Consider the following 26,284-nt stretch of genomic DNA (forward strand, 5'->3'; position numbering starts at 1 on the left):
TATAGATATAACTGGATAGGTCTGAAAACATTGGATGTTCCCGGAAATGTCAAGTTTGTGAGTGTCTCAAAACTCGGGAGAGTTGTGAAACACGTTGTTCCTTACTTGATTGCAAAGAGGTCCATGACTTATTTAAACGTATTGCAACTACGTAGGGTCAATTATTAGTTCAAAGCAAAAAGCCAAAAAAACAAGTTGACAATCATTGGTTTTTAAAATTTATTGTTGAAATCACTTGTTAATAATTATATCTAAACCCTAGTTAAAATTGGATTTCATATGTTTAGTGATTTATTATTGGATCTCAAAACCCGATAAACTTTTAATATGGGTTATAAAATTGTAGACTATATAATATGGGTTATAAAATTAATTATTTGATTATTTGATAGATTATAGGTTATATGAGTTGTAACCATTAGTTAAATCTCGATTTCAGATCCTTTTAGAAAAGATATTCTAAAAAAAAAAATCTCCACAGAATATTTAATTAACCATATATAGGCAACAAAATCTCAAAACCTAATATTATCCACAGCAATTTTTAAAAACAATCATTTTTAATCCGGGTCCTAAATTTCAACCCGGGTCCTAACTTTTATTCATAACAACTCCTAAAAACAATCACATAAATTATATTTTATATAAAAACCACAATATAAATAAAATAAATTTTAATCCATGCTCTAGCACGGGTCCTAATCTAGTATAATTTTATAAATAAATCAAAAGTTTATGAATCTAAATGTGGATAAAGCTTTTGACAAAAAAAAATGTGGATAAAGCTCTTCCAAGTACTCCAATGTTTGATTTGTCGTTATGAATGAAATCAAAAAGTTTATAAACTAGAGAGTATATAACCGGTTTAAACAGATCATTTTTCTTTAACATATTTTACAGGTACAGTATAGGGTATTTTGTAGATATTTTTGCAAATTGTTGTATAAGTCCAAAGAATACTATATTAATTGGTGTAGAGCCTAGCTACATACATCCAATCATACAACGCAATAATTTACATTTTGTGTCTATATAAATGTTCGAACTAATTCATATACCTCACAACTTTCAAAAGAGAAGTTAATAATATAATACAGTTACAAACTTCTTTCGTATCTTCTACAAGAGGGTACTCTTCTTCCCCTGAGTATAGCTAGCTCCATGGAGAAGAGTTTCCAACGATCTGTTCTTCTTGCGACCTTGTCTCTCTTCTTCTTCATCTCCATTCCGGTTTCACTCTCTGTTCCTTTCGTTTTTTTCCACGGTGCTTAACGATCCTTATTCTTCATCCTCCTTTTTTTTTATTTTGTTATAATCGATAACGAAATAAAGACACTAATGGGTTCGACTTAAACAGGAATCGGAGCTGGATGCTCCAATGATCAAATGAGAAACTTGACAAAGCTCCTTAACAATTACTCCACTGGATCTTGCGTGTAACGACTCAACTCCTTCTTCTGGTTTCATCCTAATTAATCTTGCGTGCAAAATACTTTATCAATGTCTACCTCTCTCTGTTATGTGTCATCCATCTTGTAGAGAAATAGGAAATGGAAAGCAAGATTCCGTATTCATGCCTCTTACGAAACAAGCGAGTATAGCTTGTGAGAAAATCAAACAGATGCCAGAGCTGAGTGATGGTTACAACATTGTTGGAGTGTCTCAAGGAAACTTAGTCGCCAGAGGCCTAATCGAGTTCTGTGACAATGCTCCTCCAGTCTTCAACTACGTATCTTTAGGAGGTCCTCACGCTGGCGTGGCTGCAATCCCTGAGTGGTGTACTGTGAGTTCTCTATATTTCTGTGTGTGTCAACCCTCAACCACAATCACATTCAAAATAACAACAACAATGGGATTCTCTGTTTGCAGAATTTTTTTTGCACGATCTTGAAGGCATTTTTTTCACAGGTCTACAACGACGGAGTTCAAGTAAACATTCTCTTATTCTTCTTCTCTAATCAGGACTTAAACCTTAAACCATGATTAGTACCCATAACAACACTTATAATGACTCTGCAGGCCTTTATTGCTCCAAGTAATTTTGTCAAAATCCCAACTGTAAACTCTAAACCCTGATCTTTCTAATCCTCAAATCATTTCCATTTATTATGAAACACTTGTCAATTGACAAAACTTTATATGGTTCTCAGAAAATAACAGAGTATTTGGAACACTCAACGTATTTGCCAAAGCTCAGCAACGAGAGACCTGGCGAGAAGAACTCCACTTACAAAGACCGTTTCACCAGCTTGCACAACTTGGTCCTCATCATGGTACCTCACTTTCTGTCTGAGACCTATGATCCGTGAACCAAATTGTTAAATATATAGCTCATTATTAAATTTCATACTTCGATATCCTAAAAACAGTTCGAGAAAGATGATGTATTGATTCCTAAAGAAAGTTCTTGGTTCGGATATTACCCGGATGGAGATAACTCAACTATTCTGCCTCCTCAAAAGGTAAACCTTATCATCATCTCTCGTATTCAATTTCTTAACCCGATCATCGGACAACCCCAATATTGGCTTCTTACTCAAATTTTCTTCCTAACAGACAAAACTATACACTGAGGATTGGATTGGTCTGAAAACCTTGGATGCTGCTGGAAAACTGAGGTTTGTTAGTCTCCCTGGCGTACACATCCAAATAACGGATGAAGAAGTTATAGAATACGTTGTGCCTTACCTCCAGAACAAGTATCCGTTATCTTCTGAACACGAGGCAATGTAGACATTTGCAAATTCTTGAACCCATGAATAAAAAAAGGGTCTTATATCTATGTAACACTGAATAAATCTTCTGTAATAAACAAGGAAGATAAATAAAAGTTTCATCCTTTATGAAAGATGATCATTCTTATCCAAAAAAGGTTTCATCTTGTATATTATAACGCTACAGAGACGAAGTACAAGTTCTTCATCACCAATACCTTCAAGACTTTAGTAAATTTCGTATCGAAATTGAAGGATAGATCGAGTGAAACAGCATCTATTGGAATAACGATATTTATTAAAACCCTAAATTTTGTTGCCTGAGAGAGACGTCGGGAAGAGTTTTCCAGTGTTAAACTGGTGATCGACGACGGACGCGACAACGCACACGGCTTGGGCCTAATACTGTGGCCCATTAAGGGTACTTTATTATTTGGGGCCATTTGTCGTGTGTAGAGATTAGTGAGAATAATTCGATATTCAAAACTCAAGGTTCAGTAACCTTAATTTTATTTTTTTAGTATAAGAGAAAGGGGTATAAAACAGATCTAGTTTAACATCTGAAAATAATAATAAAGGTTTGTTTTGTAAAAGGTTAAGCTGATTTTTTATTTTTTGTTTTAATTTTGTTTATCAAACAAACAAGAATAGCTAATTTAATCAGATTAAAAGTAAATTTAAAAATGAAGAAGAAAGGTTTTTAAGGATACATAGCTGAGTTGAGAGTCAATAATCTAAAAAGTACAATGACCCACATAAGTAACACAACAACCCATCGAACTGGTATTAAAAGTTAAGACCTAGGACGCATCACATCAAAGGTTGACCCATGTGCCATTTGGAGCCATGGACTCAATGAGACAGACCGTTGGTTGTGGTTAGATGAGGACGGTCCAGCCACTCGTTCGCACGATGGACACATTAAAAGCGTGGTCGGGGGACTCATCTGACCGTACAACCGCGGTGATAGCTTTAATGCTCTTAGTTCCGCAGCCTCTTTCTCCAGCCGCCGGTTCTCTTCGGTTAATTTCTCAACGCATCTTTTCAGATACTCGCAGTCTACTTCGGTTTGCTTCAGTTTGGTCCTATATTATGGGATTAACAAAACAGCTTGTATTGTAAATAACATGACTCTCAAGGGTTAAAATGGTCAAATAGTGTAATCAAAATGAGTTCTATCTCACCTTGCTCTTCTGTTCTGGAACCACACTTCCACTTGTCTTGCTGTTAAGCCTAGCTTCTTAGCCAAAGCCAGCTTCTGTTTCTGCATATTTTACCATAAAGCCCTTGTCAAAACAGAGTATTTTACAAAGAATAATACCCTCACGCTCATAGAGATGGATAAAATGAACTTACGGGATTGAGAGTGTTGTGTTCCTTGAAAGTGTCTTCAAGAACAGCAGATTGGTCTTTGGATAGCCTAAGCTTCTTCCTACAAGTCTCACCTCCGTAATCTTCTTCTTCGTCGGAGGTTCCACGTGAGGAAGATCTATCTAGAGTAACGTCGATGTCATCTCCGGCACCACCACCACCTCCGGAGGTTCCTTCTCTATCACTCCTCCTCTTGCCGCTCACGGTGCTCGATATCGTACTGTTCGGAGATGAAACTCCTGTCTCCTCCTCCAAATCCACCGTAGTTGGCAAGCTGTTCACGTCGATTTTCCTAAGAAACTGTTGCTTTTGATGACCTGAAAAAAAATGGACAAGGATTCATTTCGAGATCTGTTTTGTTTTCCTTGTGCTCTAAGACTTTGTAGAAGAAGAAATTAAAGAAGCATACCTGAGGAAGAAACAAAGGTTTGGTTCCATGGAAACATCTGGAGATTGGACACTGGTGAAGAAGTGGGTTTTAGATTTAGCTGGACAGGATTGTGGTTTTGTGCAAATCCCAAGCTAAGACTTAAACTCAGATCCTCTTTTCCCATCATCATGATGTTTTTCTCAAGGTCTTGAAGATTTTTAGGAAAGGAGAATAGCAAAAGTTTTGATCTTTATGGGTAGAGAGATGCAAGAGAAACCTTGATGATCTAAAGCTGATTTTACCTCAAAAGCTCTCTAATTTTTTTCAGTGGTGGGTGGTTAGTGTAAAGAAGATAACAGAAACCTTCTTCAAGCTAGGGTTCTTATAGAGAGAGAGAGAGAGAAAGAGAGATGTGAAATGAAATGGGAAAGAGAGGATTAATATAGGAAGTGAATGATATGAGATGTAGTCAGCTTGGCCAATTATAATCTATAATTGCTCTTTCTATAAACTCAATTATTATATCCCCAACTTGTTCCCTCTTTGTCTTCTCTTTCTCTTTTTTCCTTTTCTTTTTGGATCTCTTTCCCTCTTCGTCTTTTACTATTCTAGTAAATAGTATAAGTCCTATCTTTAGTTTTACTTTGTTTCATAACCTCAATGTAGTTCTATATTTGTATGGAATCCAAAGTCTACTTTCAAAATTTTAAAATTTTAAATTCATATTTTCAATCTCTACTTTATTTTTGCGAATTTGTGGACTAGAAAAAAAAAATAAAGTCTATAATGAGGATCGAATATATGTGGCACAAATCCAACATGACATTATTTACCTTCATATAATTATACAAATTGTTGTTCAAAAGAAAAAAATATATATACAACTTGTATATGTATGTAAAAAATTATCAAGATTCAAGGCCTAGGATATATCATGGTGATGATAAGAGTTTACTTATATGTGTAGTAAGTAGTAACTCATGTCATGTCTTGCTAACTATGGTAGGATTATTATTCAGTGTTGTAAATTGCGAAGTTTTTATAAGAAAATAATTATTAACCAAGAACTTCTGAACTTTTAATTAGGTCAATAATCTTTTCGGACCAAAGACCAAAACATAATTATTTAGTTTTTTCTCATTATTGGTGCTAAAAACTTGTGACCTTGCAGAAGAACTCAATCAGTCAAGATCACACACGGATGAGAACAGATAGTATCAAATAGATAGTTGGCAATTAATTGTTGAAATGATGGGGATAAAAAAAAGGACTAAATCAAGTGGTAGGTACAAAAACACAATCCACATGAATCTGAGCTCCTTCAAAGTAGTGGGCCAATCAAACTGTTGTGATCCAATCATATCCATGTGGGATGTGGGATCTATCATTACAATAACTACAAAACCATATGAAAAAAAAATCCATTATTTATTGACTCTTTCTCCTATGTTCATTCAAAGTTCCTTCCTTTCTAATCAGAATTTGTAGAAAAATTTGCATAATCAGATAGATATATTATTTGTTTTGTTGCTAATCAGATTAATCATTCATTTTGATTGTCCAAAACTATATATTGTTGACCCAAAAATGTAAAAACTGCCGAAAGAAGTTGTATTTTTAGATTTTTTAATACTATAATAATGAGTGTCACAAATAGTTTTTTGGGCTCAAGAGAGGAGGAGAACATGGGCAGGTGGGTCATGTCACGTGACGACGATAAGGGACCCGAAAACACTCGACCCGGCCGTGCGTCTTCTTTTGTTTCCTCACACGCCGACATCTTATCATTTGCTACCACGCTCTCCTTCATCATTTTATGGACTTCGCTTCGTTGTAATCATTATACGCATCATTTTTTCCCACATGAATTAACTTCTTCTCCTCATTAATGATCTAACTGTGCTCGAGATTTTATACGATATCATAAATAATGTATTCATAATCACATTTTAGAAGAGGTATTTCCTACTTAAGAAACCAATGCAATATGCATATACGTACATTTATATTAGTAACTTTTTCTAAAAACCAAAAAGTAATTACATATATAGATGACGTGAGAAATCATGAATCTTCATTTCAAAGTTAACTAATAGACAATTAATACAAGTCTGTTGGTTTTATATAGGGTGTGACAGATCCGTCTGCGGACTGAACCACTTTTTATTTACCATTCAGCAAATATAGTACGCAGTGGTGCAATCCAAATAAAGCAGAGACAAGACCGCAGCGGACCAACTACAGACCGCTTTTGCATACAAATAGAATTGGTCTACAGCAGTCTGTAGTCCGTTTTAAAAATAGAGCAATCCAGACCGCAGATAGATTTGGCCGTCCTGACCGCAGTTACCATTCAAACCCATAGTACTACTATAGTAATAATACTTAAGAGGTCGTGTCTCCACTTCCTTTTTTTTGTTTGGTCAACTGATTTATATTAATGGTTTTGATGGTCGGATACCCTTTGCTTACAAAGACAAAAGCCAAGAGCTTTCAAAATAACAAACGAAAGCAGCCATCATCCACAATTAGCCTACTACTAACAATTAGCCAAAACCAGTCGAGTAAACCTGGTTTTTACAAAAAATGGTTAAAAAACCTAACAACCATTTAAATGACACCCACATATCTATAGAGAGAATACAACTCTCTTCATCCTCGAAAACATTTTGAAGCCAAGTCAGGAAAACTATTTGTGACATAGGATTTTGAAATGTTTAAAACACATGTAGTCTCGATCAAACATATGTCTAAAGCAAAATTAAGATCCATTTTTTTAATAAAAGAAACTTTAATAATACAAGTCGTATTTTCTAATGTTGTAATCATTTGAGGCGTATATGTATGTTTTGCTTTTATAGTAGGACTAATTATCATCAATTTAGTTAATCATATTTGATTGCGTAGCTAGCTTAATAATTATTCTCTACAGAATTGGCTGTAGATTAATGTCATCATTGGGGAACTTTATATGTTTGGACCTAACTTCACCATTATATATAGTCGAATATTATATATTCTCGTACATGTAATCATTCGAATGTTTAAATTTATTATACACTTCAAAGAATATACTCATCATTGACAATTTGACATCGGCATAACGAACAAGAATTAAGGAGGGTAATTAAGCAGTAAGAAAAAGAAAGATAATTTGAGTTTGACGTTTCATAACATTATAGTTAAATTAATTAATGTTTGATTCTTGATTATTTATACATTATTTTAACGCATCAAATGGTATAAACTATATAACTGCTACATATGCATAATTATTGAGATTCTAGCATCATGATTAATCAGTAATGGTTTTGGGAATCTATGTTTTTAAATAAAGAAATATAGTTGGTGTATAAAATGAAGCTTCAAGGAATGCTTGTAACTGAACAAAAATAATAGAATGAAGAAAAGGACCAAGTTGGCTCGTGCGATATATCCTCCCATGTGGAACCGACGTGGCGCACACATTCCTAAGCGAACCACACCACCCATGACAGCAAAGCACACGTGTGCTCTTGTCCACCCGCACGTGCATTTCTGGTCAATATATTCCTATGCTCTTGCCTTGTTGTCCCTAGTCCATGGTCAAACATCCTTCCTTTCACTTGTATTCTATATTTCTATTTCTATGAGTAAAAAATAGCAAGAAGTGACTCTTCCAATCTCTCAAAATAAGAAGAAGGTGGCTTCTTCACTTTGGGATTCTCAAAGGTGGCTTTCACATCTGAGATTTGTAAGGGTAATTTGTAGACCTTCTTGAAAATGGTTGTTCATAATTTCACTAGCTAAATGTAAACGAATTTTGACCTAATATTTAAAATAAAGAAATATATCATTATCATTCTCAAATCTATAACTTAAGTGTTTTTGTAATGGATTGTTCACATTCATGAAGTGTTCATTTAGTGATGAATTTTATTTGGAATTGAAAATGTAAAAGGAAAGTTAATATAAGAACCAAATTCTAGTGGCTTACATATCATTTTCAATTTATCAAAAAAAGAAAAAGTATAAGACACAAGAGAGATTGCAAAAGGAGTTAATTAAACATAGTTTTAAAAATAGCTTTTAATTTCAAATCAGAATATTTCGATTATAACTGCAAACAGAAAATATATTTTTTTTTTTTGAATTTAATGTTTAATTATATTCAAAGAAAAAATAAACGTTTTACAACCTTGGTATAAACTGTATGCTTAAGACATTTTTGTTTGTAAAATCAAAAAACTTTAGTAGAATCTAGCTTCAAACCACGCCTGCAGATGGGTACCTTCCTTGTCAAGTATGGTACTTAATCTGTTTCGGATGTTTTTGTCAATCAGCTTCACCATCATGTCTTCGGTTGAGTTTGGTTCTCCATGGCGCCTATTGTTTCTCTCCCTCCAAATAGAATGAATGGTATTCTGGATAGTATAGCCCAGAATGAAACTTGTCTTCTTATCCAATTCACTTCCAAGTAGTAGAATCATCACCTTCCTCCACTCGTTTGTGTACTTGTTTTTGAGAAGCCCTTTAACCAGCAATTCCCAGATTTTATGTGAGAAAGGACAGAGAAAGAACAAGTGCTCCTTTGTTTCCAAGGGGTGGTTACAGAAAACACAGCTTACTGAAGCGTTGGTGTTCCATTTAACCATGCGGTCCCCTGTTGCAAGTCTGTTCTTAACCATCAACCAAGTGATAAAAGCATACCTCGGGGTTGCTTGGGAGAACCAAATCGCTTTAGCCTCCACCATCTTTGGGTGCGCTGCATGGATGTGAAGCCATGTGGCCTTTGTAGAAAACTGTTTATGATATGTATTACTCTTGCGCTTCCATAATGAGACATCTGGCTTATCAGGGGCGCGAGAAAGCTGTTTTCTACGAAGCTCCTCTTGAATTAAACAGAGAGTGTTGTCTTGATAACCTCTTCTTCTGATCATGTCCATTGCTTCAGCTACAGTACTACATAGAGGTAATCCCATGGCTATGCAGCCTCGATCCCCCACCTTTTCGTAGAGGCAACCCAAGGAACTCCAGTTGTCAAACCAGAAAGATGTGGTCTCACCATTGTTTACTTCCACACAGTGGAATTGTTTCGCAAGATCTCGATACTTCAGTAGCTTTTTCCATATCCAGGAGCCAGTTGCGACATTTTCCTTTTCAGACCAGAAGGAGCCACTGCGGATGAGGTACCGGTGAACCCAGTTGACCCAGAGTGAGCTTTTAACCGAGAGAATACGCCAAATGAGTTTTAAAACACTCACAGTGTTTGCCTCATGCAAAGAACGGAGTCCCAGACCTCCTTCAGACTTTGGGAGACAAACTTCCGACCATGCAACCTTGGCTTTCTTAGAATTTAAAGAAGGACCCGACCATAAGAAAGCTGAACACAACTGATCCAACTCTCGAATACAAGCTTTGGGAAGCCTAAATGCAGCCATCCAAAAATTTATGAGTCCAAAGACAACCGATCTCAACAGCTGTAGCCGTCCGGCAAAAGAGAGAGTCCTAGCAGTCCATGAACTGATTTTTGAGCGAATTTTCTCCAGAAGAGGGAGGTAGTCTGCAGATGACATCCGCTTTGGGAGGAGCGGTAGACCCAGATATCGAACCGGTAAGGAGCCAGATGCAAAAAAAAACTGCTGAAGAATAACCCTTCTCTGCTCAACTAGAATACCAGCCATGTATAAAGTCGATTTTTCCAGACTGATATTAAGCCCTGAATGAACTGCAAAGTCAGCGAAAACACTAAGAGCTCCTTCAATAGAAGATTTTTCACCGTCGACAAAGACCATAAGGTTGTCGGCAAAACAAAGATGGGTGAGTTGTAGATGTCAACAGTTGGGATGGAAACCAAAAGTCTTATCCGTAGCTGCCTTGTCCAGTTTACGAGAGAGTACATTCATACAGATAACAAACAAGTAGGGGCTTAGGGAGCAACCTTGTCGAAGACCACGGTGACTACCAAAGTAACCTGCTAGTTCGCCATTGACCTGGACAGAGAAGGATGCCGTAGTAATACAAGTCCTTATCCAATTCACAAACTGCTCCGGGAAGTCCATCACACGAAGAGTAGTGAGAAGAAAGTCCCATTGGACCGAATCAAACGCTTTTGATATGTCAATCTGCATTGCACACCGGAGGGAGACTGACTCCTTATGATAATCTTTAATGACCTCTGTAGCCAGTAGAAGATTCTCCATTAGTAATCTGTCTTTGACAAATGCAGACTGATTGGGTGAAATGAATTTGGGTAGGATGATCTTTAGGCGATTGGCAAGGATCTTGGAAAATAACCTTATAAAGCACGTTGCAGCAGGAAATTGGTCTATAATCCTTCATCACCTTGGCTTTTTTCTTTTTTGGAATCAAAGCTAAGATAGTCGAGTTGACTCTCTTAGGCGATTGGCAAGGATCTTGCAAACAGAAAATATCATTTTACATTTTCAGATATTCTTTTTCAATGAACAGCAAATTAGAAGTTTTTTTGTCATCGTCGCAAATTAGAAAATTTAGTTTTCAAATGTAAAGAAAAGACTTACTATTTTAATAAATGAAAATGAGAGGATTTCGTATACAAATGTGGATGAAAATATTTGTTTTCAATTGATTGCATATATATATATATATATGAAAATATTGTATTATTACTTTAAGCTATAGTATGTTTGAGAAACTAGATTTTTCAACATAATCTATCGAGACATGAATTTGACTAATCAAACCGTCAGATATTTACTTTCAGTTTCGTTAGTTTTGGATCTATAATATGTTAAGATTTGAAACCTTTGCTAGGCCAAAAAGAGGAATATTTCTGCAAAAAACATATGTTTTCGACTTGCATATTTTTTATTCTCCCAATGGGAGGTGAGCTGGTGGTCATGTGGATTCATCGGTTAACCAAAATATCGTTTGGAATATTTTTCGGTTGTAATGCGAGACACGTGCAACAATAATAGGGTACGGACTCATTTCACAACCTTTAAATAATATATAATCCCATATATCTAACACTTTCTCACATGCAAACGTTGCTTAAAAATACTTACGTTCAGGGTAAAAAAATTTAAGTCTACTATCTATCTCTCTTTATAATTTATGTGTTTTCATTATATGTTCTTTCTTAATTATTCTAAAAAATTGACAGTATAAAATAAATTAAGCCATCGTTCGGCCAATCCTCAATATACTTTTTAAGTGTCACTTAATGTATGAATGAATCGGGACCTGGTTCTGGAAGACGTGAAACACTAGACGACCTATATGATATGGCTTGAGTGGTCGGAATTTTTTAGATATAAGAAAAGTAAAAACACCCAGAAAATAAGTTTGATAGTATTTTATTAGGAATGAAGGGTAATCATGGAATTTAGCTTTAGACCCTAATTTTTCCACTAGGTGACAGGCTCAGGAATCATTTTTTTTGGGGTGCCATTGTGTGTGGTTGGTTGTTGAAGGGATACAGTATCAAGTACAACGAGGACTGTGTATGACGTAGATAAAGCAATGAATGACACATGATATATATAAGTATAACCAATCACATCATTTTGTTAATTTTACTATATCACCATCCTCTACATGCTCGCATGCATTATCTCAAAGCTATGTTCAGAAAATATAACGAATATATCTACTCCATCATCAGTAATAGGTTTTGCCAAACCTCAAATTTAGATCACAACCAAGTAATCAGTTTCTTATGTAAATCAGTACAATACCTATCATAATAATAGGTTTTGCCAAACCTCAACTTTAGATCACTAAGCGAGTAATCTATGTACTAAATGAACATACGGACACACTTCGGTTTGGATTCAAATACGTTTGATATCACATCTTTCTTTTTAATAAACTGAAAAGATTGAAAGTGTATATGATTCCTTTTTTATTGGGTGTGTGATGTAATCGGTGAAAGCTGTTCTCGAATGAATTGGCTTTTTGGAAACAAGAGGAGCCCACTGAGAATGATACTCTTCATTAATTATTCGGCAAGAACTACTTTGTAATAATGATTAAGTTTTGAATCGGAACTAATTTTCTTTTAAAAAAGAAATAATTAAAACCGACAAACTGACAATTTGGCCTCGCTGTAGAAGAAGAGCATAATGGTGAGAGTCAAATGATTGTGGACTAGAATCATTATGTGATGAAACACAAAAGGCCTAACATAATCAATGATACGCCCTAACCCCCGAATGATCATTCCCATTTATAGTAATAATGAGAAGAGTTCATAATTAATGGAACAAACCTTCTTCAAAGTAAGCATGCTCTTTCTAATTATATACTACTAATAAAATTTACAAGAAATACATTTCCTAAAAAAAAGTAAGAGATGCCGTAGTTGGTGTATAGGGCCTTTTGGATTTGGAATCATGAATATCAGCCCATTTTAACTTATTGGGGTTTAGGTACTCCATTAAGACTCCAAGGCTTAAGATGCAATTTTTACACATGAGTGTGATGAACAGTAAGCAATTTTCTTAATGCAGATTTTGTTGTTGTTGTTCTGTACTACTGGCTGGGTATGCAGTTTTTTTCCAGCAGTGAAGCAAAAACGACTACAAACTCTTAGTTTCACATTTTTCGGTATAACACTAATGCAGAACTGTAACTATTTCTGTGTTGTCATTATTTTACAAATTGAATTAATGAAGACTAATCTGTATACAATTTTGAAAACAGTTTAATCATTTATTTCGCTTTATGATCCATGGATTAGAGGCTCAGAGCTGTTTCTATTAACACTGTTACTTATCGGAACCATTTAATCGGCTTAGAACTACACGACCTGATCTATGTACCACGTACATATAACCCTTTCAAACTGCAGGGTTAAGTTTCCTTTAAACCTCTTAGAAACCGTAATACATTTTCAGCTATGTGTTAGTAAGAGTTATAAATAGTTTAATAAATCATTTGCTGTGCTAATCAGAGTTAGAAATAGTTTTAAAATAGATATTGTTGTTTTGCTCTGCCATTATATTAAACGCATCTTACTAACCGATTTTTCTGCATTTCATCATCAGTAACTCAAAAAACAAACCCTTCTCGCTCTCTCTCTCTTTATATATCTGATTTATATCTATAAATATATGAACCTTATAGATATTTACTTATATTTTTGTTACTACTAAGTTTGTTATGAGACAGGAACAAGTCTCTTGAGATATCTTCTTCCTATCATCCTCTACTGTGGTGTATCCTGGATTCTCTCGATCACCAGCATACCTATCTACCCTGCAACAAAACCAGAAACAAAGGTACCAAAAAATTAGGCACAAACCTCAGAAAGATCAAGCAATGCATAATAACATAACAACGTTTACCATATCCATGAAAATGATAAGTTTTAATAAGGGAGAGACTTCACCTTTTTTTCTTTCACCAAGAGACTACTTTGCACCAATCATCGCTGCAAATGGAACACAATCGTTGTTACGAGTTTCTTGATCATTAACCACGTTAATGTAAAGCTAAATAGCTTTCCAAATGTGGGTTTAATGTTATCTTAGCACAATGATAATGAAACTTCATATCGTCTCTAAATAGCACTAAAGGACTGTCATCAAGTTCATACTATCTAATGTATCTAATGTAGCAAAAGGGTTGGTTGATCCAAGGCATTTAATCAAAGCAAAGTAATTGAATTGATCAAAGCTAATGTGCACACACACACCTTAACCGGAGAATTGGAAACTTTGAAGCAATCAGCATTCATCCCAACGAGACACAATCCAGGGAAAATGACCTATATACAATAGCAAAGACATTATTGAAATGCCAAAGAGATGAAGAGACTAGTAGAGATAGTTTTCAGGGGTGAGGCATTTCGTCGAACACCTGGTGAGTGGTGACTTACATCGAGATACTTCTGCATCGTTTTAGTCCTCTTCCGTGGTCGGCGAGATGGCCTGTTCCCACACATGCTGAACAAATCCTCTTCGATCTCGTCTCTAGAAAGAGCAACCCAAAGCCTGTGATTCTCCTTCGCAACCTCACCACCGCCTAATCCGGGTGATTCCGCCGGGATTCCTCTCTGCCTGTTCGATTTCGGCTCCATTCCTCCGCCTGATTTCTGATTCTTCACCTCCGAAGCACCTCCTCCGCCGCCGCACGCCTCCGCCGCGAGTACGCCGTTTCCTTTCTTCAAACCACCACCACCACCACCACAAGCCTTCCTCGGCCGAAGATTCCAAGGCCTCTTCTCTTCCTCCTCCTCCTCCTCATCCTCCGCTTCCTCTCTCTCCTTCGCCGACACCGGAGCTTCGTCTCTCTTAGGAGAAACCTCATCGGATTTCATCTTCTTAGGGTAATCGTTGTCGGATGACTGAACAAAGGTGGAGAAAGAGAGCCGCGGCTGACGACTAGACCGTGACGCCACCACACGGTTAGAGACAGCCACCGTATTATCGGCCGATTGAGAAGCAGCCCTCTCTAACTTGGAATTCGCAGACATTGAGATGCGATTATACCAAAGACCTATTCACCTGAGAGATGATGATCAAAAACCCTAGACCAACCACAAGCAGAGAAGAGAGAGAGATATGTAGTACAAATGAGGATTAAGGAAAATGCATGCGTAAGTTTCTTTCTAATTATGTTTTTTTTTTTTTTTTTTTTTTTTTTTTTTTAATTTCATTTAATTAGTTTTAGACTAGTTGATTCTTTTCTTCTTCCATCTTACAAAGTCTTTCTTCTTTGAATTTAATTTGTTGTTATTTGGACTTTTTCTTACCCAAATTTATTGTTATTAGATCTTTCTCTGTATGTTTGACTTCCAATTTACCAAATTTCGTATATATTTAAAAATACATATGTAATTGTTATGGAGAAAAAAAAAGCTACAATAGAATTTTCAAAGACTAATCTTTGTTTAATTAGGTTAAAAATCATTAATATTGAAATCCTTATATATATCATACCAAATTAAAAGGATTCTCTTCAATGCATGCATGCCACTTAGATACAAAGCATACAAGTAATAAGTGACCCATTACATTACAGCTTCTATGCTTTTTTGGATGTATAAAAGGATCTAGAATATGTATAATATTCTTGAGTATATTTGTTATTAATTACTATAACTTATACTTATGGAAACTAGGTTAATTAGGTTATCATTCTATTCTTTATATAAACACTAGGTTTTGAACCCACGCTACGTATGGGTTTATTTGATATATTTTAATGAAAAACCCACGCTACGCATGGGTTTATTTGATATATTTTAATGAAAATTTTATATACTCACTCAGTTTCAAAATATAAGAAATGACCACTTTAAAAAAGTTTACTTAAATTAGTATTAAGTAAAAATTTAAATTTCAGATATCCAATTTTTAAAAATATAAAAATAAGTTGTGTTATAAAATCAAATCACATCAAACAGATAATGAATTTAACTCGACGTCCAGGCGAGGCAAATCAAAATGGTGACCTACATATCCTAAACCATTTCTTTGACCACCAGAAAAGCGAAATAATTTTATAATCTTGAATTTATCTCGTTTTTCATATTTAATTCATAGCTACCACCTATGTTTTCGTGTTTTAATTCAATATTTTCTTATTTCATATTCTTTATTGTCATTTCCGTTGTCAAATTTTATGGTAATTGTCATCGTTACTTTTATCCGGTTCTTCGTTATACTCTTCTTCTTCTTCTTCCTTGTCAACTTTTTCACATTCTTCCATTGAAAAACTTTTTTTTTAGACTACCATACAACTTGTTAACCCATCAAACTCTAAGACCAAAATCATTTCTTTTCTAATAAAATTTGTGCAATTCATAAAGACCAGCATAGTCAAAACATGCATTCAATTATTGATAATTTCATCCATATACTTATTCGTTTTTAGATCCACACGTATTGAAACTTCTCAAACCAAAATCCTTACTCACGGAGAAAGTAATATGAACACATGTATAGTTAAAAACAATATTTGTGCTTTTCGTCGATCCTTCTTTTTTAAACTCAAATAACCTCAACTCAATGTCTTGCGACGTCAATCTTTCTTTCTTATACTTAAAAATAAAAATTTTACTGCAAGAATATGAAATCATATTTCTTTTATTTCTATAAATTTTACTTTTTTTTCTAAAAATTCTTAATAATATAGATTACTACTATATTTCCAAAAATGTTAATTAGTGAAATATCTAATTTTTATTGGTTGTTTTAAATCCTATATGGACACCTTTAGGAGTTTATGGCTTCAACTTTTAATTAGTATAGATATAATATTTTAAAATTTCTATGGAGGTTAAGTAATTGTAATATTTTAAAACATTCTATGAGATTTAAATATTTTTAATATTTGAACCTTTTAAAAGTTTTAATATTTATAATATTTTAAACTTTTAAAATTTATAAAGTATAATTTTTTAGAAACCTTTATAAGCTAAGAAATTTTTAAAATTTAAAGACTATAAGATTTTGAAACCTTTTAAAAGCTAAGACTTTTAGAAGTTTCAATATTTATAATATTTTAAACTTTTAAAAGGTTTCAAAATATAATATTTTAACCTTTTAAAAAGTTCAATATTTATAATATTTTAAATACTCAAATAAAAAATCGGATCAAAGCGAATAAAACTTTTTAACTTGGACGCATGATAAATCAAGTTTTCCTGCTCATTCGCTGTTGGAAGCATATTAATCTTTATTTATACTGGTTCTGAACCATTATCTAAAACATTTCTAGCCGATGTGGGACGTTGTACATAATTCTTTTATTTCCATAAATTTAAAATTTTCCTTTTTCTAAAAATTCTTAATATAGAAAATTCTGGAAATTTAAAAAATGTTAATAAATGACATGTCAAATCCTTATAGGTTGTTTAAAATAATTCTTAATATAGAAAATTCTGGAAATTTAGAGAATGTTAATGAGTGACATGTCTCCCGATAGGTTGTTTAAAATCCTATGTGGACGCCTTAAAGAGCTTATAGCTCCTACTTTTATTTAGTATAATTTATAATTTCTATTGTATATTTTATGAGAGTTAATATACTGTTTTCTAAACACTAAGGTGTTCTTTTTTCACCAACATTCAACATGATGTGTTTATATTTTCTTGATAGTTTTGTTTTGTAGCCTATGTACTGCATAGTGCCTACAGATGCATATAATTTCACAAATGGAAAGAAACAGAAATTTTATTGAGCATAAATGATTTGAACTAGTCAACTTAAACTTAGTATAGATTAAACGTTAGACTCGATTTCTATGTTTAATGAGATTAGCATCAAACATAGACTTAGATTATGTTTCATACTAGATTAGGACCCGCGGTACACCGCAGGGCAAAATTATTTATAACAAAAATATTTAAATTATAAGTTGTATTTGTTGGTTATATATGTTATAGTTATATAATAATTATTAAATAAACTATATAATATCGCAATATAATTTATTTTTTATATAATATTTATTTAATCAATTTAATTAGATATGTCTATTCTCTGATACCGACAGTGTTAACAAAATAATGAAATGATGTTTTACCACTGTTACACCGAATTAATGATATTTTTTAATTTATATAAATATCGATAAAACCCGTCCTGTTCTATAACCCCGTCCCGAGATATTTTAACTCACACTATATCATCTTAATTTTTAATATTTATTGTGTATCTACAGTATAATATTTATCATATTTAACCTTTTAAAAATTTTTAAAATAATAAACCGGAATAAACCAATTAAAAGGTTTTAAAGTATGAATGCCTCATAAATCAAGTTTTCTACTCATTTGTATTCGGAATCATTTTGGTTTCTTTTATAGTATGACTATGAACCATTGCTCAATTCTTTTAGACAATGTGGGATATTGTATCCGTATTTTTTATTTATCTATTGAGTAATATATGTCCGTTTTAAAAATTTTGTATTACATCATATGCAGGAAAAAATCACAAATTTTTATTAACTAAATGTATTATAGAATAATTCAAGATAATTTAAATATAAATTCAAATAAAAATAAAAAAGAATCATATATTTATGTTTGAATGATGTAGAACGATTTCTACTAAAAATAAAATAATAATTAGTCACACAACTTGTTTTTTTTTAATGAAGGTTGTGATTTTTGGCAAGAATGGCGGAGCAGGAACTGAACCAATTGAGAGAGGTAGCAATGGCATCAGTAGATGGCTTCATTGAATTAAGGCACGGTCAGTTTTTTCACTACATTAGTGGAGTAACTATCCTGTATTCGGATTCATACTTTTCCCGGTTGGTAGCCATCTTGAGTACCCTATATTTCCTATCATTATATTTTTTCAACTTTGCCACATAGCGATCTGTAATCTTGTCCAAAAGATTAGGCTTGCCTCTCACAAAATCAGTGCACGTGAATTCCAATTCTTGTCCAGATGAGATAACAATCTCTCTAAATCTCTAATAAGTAATTAAGAACAAAATATAAAATTGCATTTTTCTTTCTTCATTCACTGAACTGGTCAATGATGTACTACAAAACTGATGATGTATAACAAAAAAAAAAACTAGTTTTACTTACATATGCTTGAAATCTTGCAAAGGTGGTGATTTGTAGACGTTTGGTCAGAAGGAACATTCCAGCGGAATAAAACTAGGAAAAAGATACCGTTCGGCAACCACGAGATTAGAGAGTTTTTTTGATGGATCATCCACCAACTCATACGCTTTCTTGAAGAAATCCAACACCTCGTTTTTTCTTATATCTTCCATATATCTATGTTAGATGAGAAAGCAATACATAATCGAATTCAAAGGTTAACAAATATCATAGCAAATCACAACCCTAAAATATTACAGACCCATGAATTCACGTGGACGACTTTTTTATAAAACTTTTGTTAATTTTCAGTTTGAGCCTATATGTTTGGGTTTTGATAAATTTTTCATTAGTTTTTTTCTTTTGTCGGCAATTTGGTGTGTTGTTGTTATGTATATAGTAGTAGTGTGTTATGAAAATCAAACAAATAGAGGTTATAAAATTTTGTAAATTACTATTAGATTAAATTACATTATTAGATGAATAAAATAAATAAATGCTTCCATCTCAGATCTATTTTCATTAATTAACCATACCAGGTCCATCATTAATCCACATCAAGCAAGCAAACAAATAAACAAACAAAAGACAAAGACAAACAAAAGCTAGCCAAAATGTTTTTTATACTAAGGCCATGTTCGTTTCATCATCTAGCATTTCCATCTAAATGATCTTTTTAAATGATACATCTAAATGATTCATCTCAATGTCAAATGATCCAACAAACAAGACAAAAAGTAGTTTATTTGGATAGTCCTTCAATGATTCCCCTGTTCTTTTTGGATGAACCATCTCCATCCAAATGGTTTAATTAGAATCATCCAAATGAGTTTCAAATTTTTGCCTAAAATTTTAAAACTCATTCAGATAATTCATGTGAATGATTCTGGATGATGTTCGTTTTTTTATAAAAACGAACAACATTTGAATGGTTCATTCAGATGGTCCATCCAAATGAATAAACGAACAAGAACTAACAAAAAAAACAAATAAAGATGAGTAATCTTATTTTCAGCTGATGCTACACATTATTAGGTGGCGCCAGATTGGTAATAGCAGCATTGATTTGATTGAGTTCGTTGATGGCAGCCTGAAGGTGATGCATATTATTCAATTACAAATACACACAATAAAAGAATGAAATTAAAGTCAAAATTATTAGAGTTAAAAGTGTCTAAACAAAAAAAATAATAATAAAAAAGATGTCTCACGGTGTTAATGGAGTTTAAAATTAATGGGATCCTATCTTTGAAACATCGAATCCCTCTCTTGCTACAAATCTCACTTGGTTCAATTCCTCTTTGTTCATATTCTGTGGAGGAATCTGTCCGGCATAATAATCAGGATTGGTGATATTTTAGATGGTTGTTAGTCTGTTGATGACAAACTCAAGATTCTGAATATTATTCTCCTACAAATCAAACCAAACCAAAATTAATATTATTAGCAAAATATTATTTTTTGTGATTTTTCATTCATTCTTGTGATTCAAAACATTTTAACTTTACTTGTTTTGCTAATAATACTAATCTTGGTTTGGTTTGGTTTAGTTGGTAGGAGAGTAATATCCAGAATCTTGATTTTGCCAACAAAAGACTGATAACCATTCAAAATATCTCCAATTTTGATCATTATGCCGGACAGGTTGCTCCAACGAATATGAACGAAGAGGAATTAAACCAAGTGAGATTTATAGCAAGAGAGAGACTGATTTGTAATTTGTAATTTGTACTAATTTCGTCTACTGATTTGTAATTTGGACTAATTTCGTCTACTGATTTGTAATTTGTAATTTGTAATTTGGACTGAAGAGGTTCCTTGTTAGTTTCGTCCACTGATTTGTAATTTGGACCAATGTGTTTAAACCGGTTTTTGGTAAGAAGAAATCTAATCTGACGTTTTTATAAGCAAACCAACCGGTTTTAAAATAATGATACGCACCGTTTTTAACACCGTCTAGGCGTCTACACACGAGTAAAATAAGTAGAGACGCAATGATGGCATGGCGTCTCAAAAACCTCAAGAGCACAAAAAAAAAAAACATGAACAACTTGTTCAATCCCAGTAGACCAAGCCCGAAGCCATGGCCAAACAGGAAGAAGCAAACCAACAAACCCGCCATTTTTCTTTGCTCCGTTACCCTTTTTGTTTTCTTCTTCATAGTCGTCTTCTTCTTCATCACTTACTCCGAGATGCCCAAGTCCCTGTTCTCGATCTCCGCCTTTTCTGGATCCGTTCAATTCCCTCAGTGCAGATCCGAGACACTAACCCGAACTCTTCTAGGTCAGAAGTTTCTATTCTACTCTCCTCACAGTGGATTCAGTAATCAGCTCTCCGAATTTAAGAACGCGCTTCTTATGGCGGGAATTCTTAATCGGACCCTCATTGTTCCTCCGATTCTCGATCATCACGCCGTCGCTCTCGGCAGCTGTCCTAAATTTAGGGTTTTGAACCCTAGCGAGATACGTCTCTCTGTTTGGAATCATTCAATTGAGCTTCTTAGGACTAACAGGTTACAAAATCATTTGTTTGTTTCATTTACAAAATCACTTTTTTCGTAATGGGTTTTAGTTATTTTATCAATCTTGGTGGTGTTTACAGGTATGTTTCAATGGCTGATATTGTAGACATTTCGTCGCTGGTGTCTTCTTCGGCTGTTCGAGTGATTGATCTTAGGTACTTTGCATCACTACTGTGTGGTGTTAACTTGGAGACTCTATGCTCTGATGAATTAGCTGAACAATCTCAAGGTTATGAATCACTGAGACAGTGTGGCTATTTGTTATCTGGAGGTCGTGGTAATGTAGATAAGTGTTTGTATGGTGTGGATGAAGATTGTAGAACCACGGTTTGGACGTTTAAGAACGGAGATGCTGATGGAAGATTAGATGCGTTTCAGCCTGATGAGAAGCTCAAGAAGAAAAAGAAATTATCTTATGTGAGAAGGCGTCGAAATGTGTATAAGGCTCTTGGACATGGTACAGAAGCTGAGTCTGCTGCTGTTCTTGCATTTGGGAGCCTCTTTACGGCTCCATACAAAGGCTCGGAGCTCTATGTCGATATCCGTAAATCTTCAAAGATAAAGTCTTTGGTTGAGAAGGTTGATTTCCTTCCTTTTGTTCGAGAGGTTATGAGCGCTGGGAAGAAATTTGTATCAGAAACCATAAAGGCACCGTTTGTTTGTGCACAGCTTAGATTACTAGATGGTCAGTTCAAGAATCATCGGGAGAGCACGTTTACGGGGTTATACCAGAAGTTGGAATCTTTGAGGTTAAAGAATCCTGGTCTAATTCATGTGTTTGTAATGACTGACCTTCCTGAAGGTAACTGGTCCGGAACTTACTTGGGTGATTTGTCTAAGAACTCTACAAATTTCAAGCTCCACTTTATAGGGGAACAAGATGAACTCTTAGTGCGAACGGAGCATGAGCTTGGTTCTGCGAGTCACGGCCAGAAATTTGGGTCTATTCCGATGAGTCTTGATAGTATCAAAAAGATGCAGAAACACTGTTCTCCTCATGAAGTATCCAATGTGCAGCTTTACGTAGAGGAAGCTGTTTGCAGCTGTGCTTCACTGGGTTTCGTTGGTACTGCAGGGTCTACAATAGCTGATAGTGTAGAGATGATGAGGAAATACAATGCGTGTAGTAGTTGAAACTCAGACTGTGATTTCTATGATCCTTGTTTCTAAGGTTGGATTCATCTGCTGGATTAGCCAATGTGGAGTGATTTTGGTTAAGTTTTTGCGGATCTTTGTGTAGAGATGAAAACAGGCTTTTGGATTGTTTTGTGTTGTTAAGTTATTTAGGAAACTATCTACACAGTAGTTTCTTATTAATAGACTACTTGTGGTTCCTTTCTGATAACTTACACAACGAATGGATCGTGCCTGAGAGCCTAGACAAGGATGGTAGAGAGTGAAGAGTGGTTTGCGTGGGATGGGTGCGGTTGGTGGTGATTGATTAGTGTCTGACTCTAAAGTTTTTTTATATATGTAGAATCCTTGTAGTTTCGACAAGATTTGTAATTTGTACCAATGGATTTTAACCGGATTTGGTTGACTTGAGAGACATCGTAATCATATTAAACCGGATTTAAAACTTACGTCGATGTGTAATTTATGACCAATGAGATCTGCCCACGTAAGAAGATTCCACGTGCAGCTTCTCCAGTGAGTAAAGGCCGATTTAAGCGAATTGAATTTTAATCGGGCGCCCGTCGGTCACATCCACCGCGAACATTTCGACCGGACTTTTAAGAAAATTCAGAAGTTTTCTTCAGTGTTATTTGATATTTGGATCTGCGGTCTGATCATCGACGCGGAACGTTTTCGAATCGAATTGGTTTGGAGAGGTTCTGTTGAATTTTGAATTCGGAGTGAGATCTTTCAGCGGTTTTCACCGCCATGGCTGCTCCGTTTTTCTCTACTCCATTTCAGCCTTATGTCTATCAGGTTCTCTTCACGCCTCTAAGATTCGTGTTTTTGCTACATACACTACTGTCGAGAGAAGGCTAGTGTTCAAATGTGTTTCTTTCGCGAGTATTTTAGGATCCTTTCGTGTAGGTGTTGAGGACTGTGATGTACTTATAACTGTTAGGCGCACGATCCAATCTAATTTAGTTTCCATGAATACGTTTTGTGATAAATCTAATAAGATGTTTCCTGGGAGAGAATTGATCTCTTGAATCTGTCTGTAAAGAGTATAACCTCACAAGTGCTCATGTGATGCAGAGTCAGGAAGATACGATCACACCTTTCCAAATTATGGGTGGTGAAGCACAGGTTGTTCAGGTAGGTTTCTAGTCTGCGCATTTTGTGGACCTGTGTCATAATCCTCAAGCTCTTTTAACCATTTGATTGTTTCTCGACAGATCATGTTAAAACCACAGGAGAAGGTCATTGCTAAGCCTGGTAATTTCCAGTCTATTCAATCTTTTATGTCTTTGGAACTTAATCATCCTAATTGCTCATTCAGTTTTGTTAGATCGGTTTGGTTAGATTGTATATGGTCACTGATTACTAGGTATGGTGCTGTAGGTTCAATGTGCTACATGTCTGGGTCCATTGAGATGGACAATACTTATACCCCTGAACAAGAAGTTGGAGTTGTACAGTGGATTTTAGGCAAGAGTGTTAGCAGTATTGTTCTTCGCAACACTGGGCAAAACGATGGATTTGTCGGTATCGCTGCACCTTCTTTGGCTAGGATTCTCCCAGTTAGTGATTCTTGCTCTTGCCATCATTTTTTTCTCCTTATTATTAAATGTCATGCTTAATGTAACTCGTTATCTCGTTCTTATCTTTCTTTGAAGATTGATTTGGCAATGTTTGGTGGCGACATCCTTTGCCAGGTAGAGCTCATTAACGAAAACCGTCAGTTTTTGTAGATGCTTACTTCTCAGCGTTTTCCTCCACAGTCAATGATATGACCTTTTCTTTTTTGTGTTATGTAGCCAGATGCGTTTCTCTGTTCTGTCCATGATGTGAAGGTTGTAAACTCTGTTTACCAAAGACAAAGGGCAAGAAACATTGCTGCAGCTGGGGCTGAGGTAAGGAGAACAATACATTCCATTGGCTTTTGACACTGTTCATTCTAAACTTAGATGCTACTAGAGTATGTAAAAATTTATATATGTCTGGCTTTAACTCACAGAATCATTGTTGCAGGGGTTTCTGAGACAAAGGCTCTCTGGCCAGGGTCTTGCTTTTATTATCGCTGGTGGCTCTGGTATGCAACTAAAGGTTTATCACAACATGATACTCTTTCATTTTAGGCCATATAAACTGATCCGACTCCTTTTGCTTCATAAGTTGTACAGAAAAACCTGGAGGTGGGAGAAGTTCTCACCATTGATGTTTCTTGCATTGCCGCTCTCACTCCCTCGATTAATTTCCAAATCAAATTCAATGCTACAGCTGTAAGACGGGCAGTCTTTGGGGTATGTTACATATCTTCCTTATCCATTACAAACAAAATGTATCAAGATTGTTTCCTTTCGTCAAACTTACAAATCTTCTTTTTTTTTAATCAAAAAGGGTGATAACGTAGTAACAGCGACTCTTACGGGACCGGGCATCGTCTTCATCCAAAGTTTACCGTTTCATCGACTCTCACAGCGAATTGCTAGGTTAAGAATCGAAATCTCATCTTTGGGTTAAAACGATGGTTTCTTGTATAAGAAGAACAATTCAAACTGGACTCACTAGGGGTTTTTGCTTTGCAGGTCGGTGACGTCCCCAAATATGAGAGAAAATCCAAGAGTATTAGTTCAAATAGGATTATTCATATTTCTTGCATACGTTGTAATTGTGTCCTCTTTAATCCTTACTGAAATGTGAAATAGACAGGTTTCTTTTGTCCCTTCGCTGGAAACATGCACTCACTTTTGTCTACTGTCTTCTCACAATATTTTGAGTTTAAAAGTAATGTCGTTGGACGAGATTGGACATGTAGAGAATGAATGGATGAGTGTTTTTGTGCGTATATAAAAAGATGAGAAATTGCCTCAAATAGCTCTGAAAAGATAGTCGTGTATGTAAATTGCAAATTTGACAATATCATTATGCTATCATTGACTAATTATACACATATTTTAGAAATATTCAACGGTAGATACAAATCTCATACACAAACTTTGAAATAAATGTAAAATTTTACAGATAAGATTCTAAACGTAGTGAAGTGACTTTAGTGCAGTGGCAGGAGTTAAGTTCATTTGTAGAAGACACCATCACACCCGGGATCGAGTCCCGGCTCCTACGAATGTAGGAATTTGGCTAATGGGCCGGCCAGTTGTGGCCCAATTACAAAAAAAAAAAGATTCTAAACGTAAAATTTTATTCTGGCTATAAAGCACATATCAACATTTTCTCCAAAAATTATAAACTTTTTTTTCTTAAGTTATTTTGTTTGAGACAGTATTTACTTTTAATATTGCAATTGTTTGGTAAATCTACATATATCTTTTTTAATACTAATATTATAGTATTTTAATTTGTTTGATGTATATTACCATTTTAAATTGTTTGTTATATTTGCATCATTATTTTGTGAAATATTTAAAAATATTAATTATTATATTCTAATTGTGAAAAAATAAAATTTATTAATTTATCAACCACATAAATTTAATTTTACCAACCTGTCGATGTGGAACATTAAAACACATGTTTTTTTCTTCATAGATTGAGTAATATATCTTTGTTTTAAAAATTTCAAATCACAATATATGCAGAAAAAATCTACATATTTATTTATCATATGTATTATATGATAATTTAAAACAATTTGT

General features: G+C 34.5%; 5 protein-coding genes across 5 annotated transcripts; 3 read left to right on the forward strand and 2 right to left on the reverse strand.

Moving 5' to 3' along the window:
• LOC104731828 (palmitoyl-protein thioesterase 3-like) lies at nt 1,056–2,856 on the forward strand. Its single transcript, XM_010451314.2, has 8 exons — nt 1,056–1,264; nt 1,358–1,436; nt 1,540–1,783; nt 1,870–1,929; nt 2,020–2,058; nt 2,151–2,273; nt 2,370–2,462; nt 2,557–2,856. The coding sequence occupies exons 1-8, from the start codon at nt 1,162–1,164 to the stop codon at nt 2,731–2,733; spliced, it is 918 nt and encodes a 305-aa protein (XP_010449616.1). The 5' UTR covers nt 1,056–1,161; the 3' UTR covers nt 2,734–2,856.
• LOC104731829 (homeobox-leucine zipper protein HAT1-like) lies at nt 3,363–4,919 on the reverse strand. Its single transcript, XM_010451315.2, has 4 exons — nt 4,495–4,919; nt 4,071–4,402; nt 3,899–3,978; nt 3,363–3,799 (listed from the first exon to the last, which is right to left on the reverse strand). Exons 1-4 carry the CDS (start codon nt 4,643–4,645, stop codon nt 3,508–3,510), a joined length of 855 nt encoding a protein of 284 aa, XP_010449617.1. The 5' UTR covers nt 4,646–4,919; the 3' UTR covers nt 3,363–3,507.
• Nucleotides 13,818–15,009, reverse strand: LOC104731830. The gene is made up of 3 exons (XM_010451316.2): nt 14,300–15,009; nt 14,117–14,188; nt 13,818–13,852 (listed from the first exon to the last, which is right to left on the reverse strand). The coding sequence occupies exons 1-3, from the start codon at nt 14,894–14,896 to the stop codon at nt 13,847–13,849; spliced, it is 675 nt and encodes a 224-aa protein (XP_010449618.1). The 5' UTR covers nt 14,897–15,009; the 3' UTR covers nt 13,818–13,846.
• On the forward strand, nt 20,988–23,093 carry LOC104731831. Its single transcript, XM_010451317.2, has 2 exons — nt 20,988–21,503; nt 21,593–23,093. The coding sequence occupies exons 1-2, from the start codon at nt 20,989–20,991 to the stop codon at nt 22,644–22,646; spliced, it is 1,569 nt and encodes a 522-aa protein (XP_010449619.2). The 5' UTR covers nt 20,988; the 3' UTR covers nt 22,647–23,093.
• On the forward strand, nt 23,209–25,432 carry LOC104731832. Its single transcript, XM_010451318.1, has 10 exons — nt 23,209–23,444; nt 23,724–23,783; nt 23,864–23,903; nt 24,030–24,208; nt 24,305–24,343; nt 24,446–24,541; nt 24,660–24,720; nt 24,804–24,931; nt 25,029–25,120; nt 25,217–25,432. Exons 1-10 carry the CDS (start codon nt 23,397–23,399, stop codon nt 25,329–25,331), a joined length of 858 nt encoding a protein of 285 aa, XP_010449620.1. The 5' UTR covers nt 23,209–23,396; the 3' UTR covers nt 25,332–25,432.

The sequence above is a fragment of the Camelina sativa genome, chromosome 12, assembly GCF_000633955.1.
Source record: "Camelina sativa cultivar DH55 chromosome 12, Cs, whole genome shotgun sequence".
In the NCBI taxonomy this organism is placed as follows: Eukaryota; Viridiplantae; Streptophyta; class Magnoliopsida; order Brassicales; family Brassicaceae; genus Camelina; species Camelina sativa.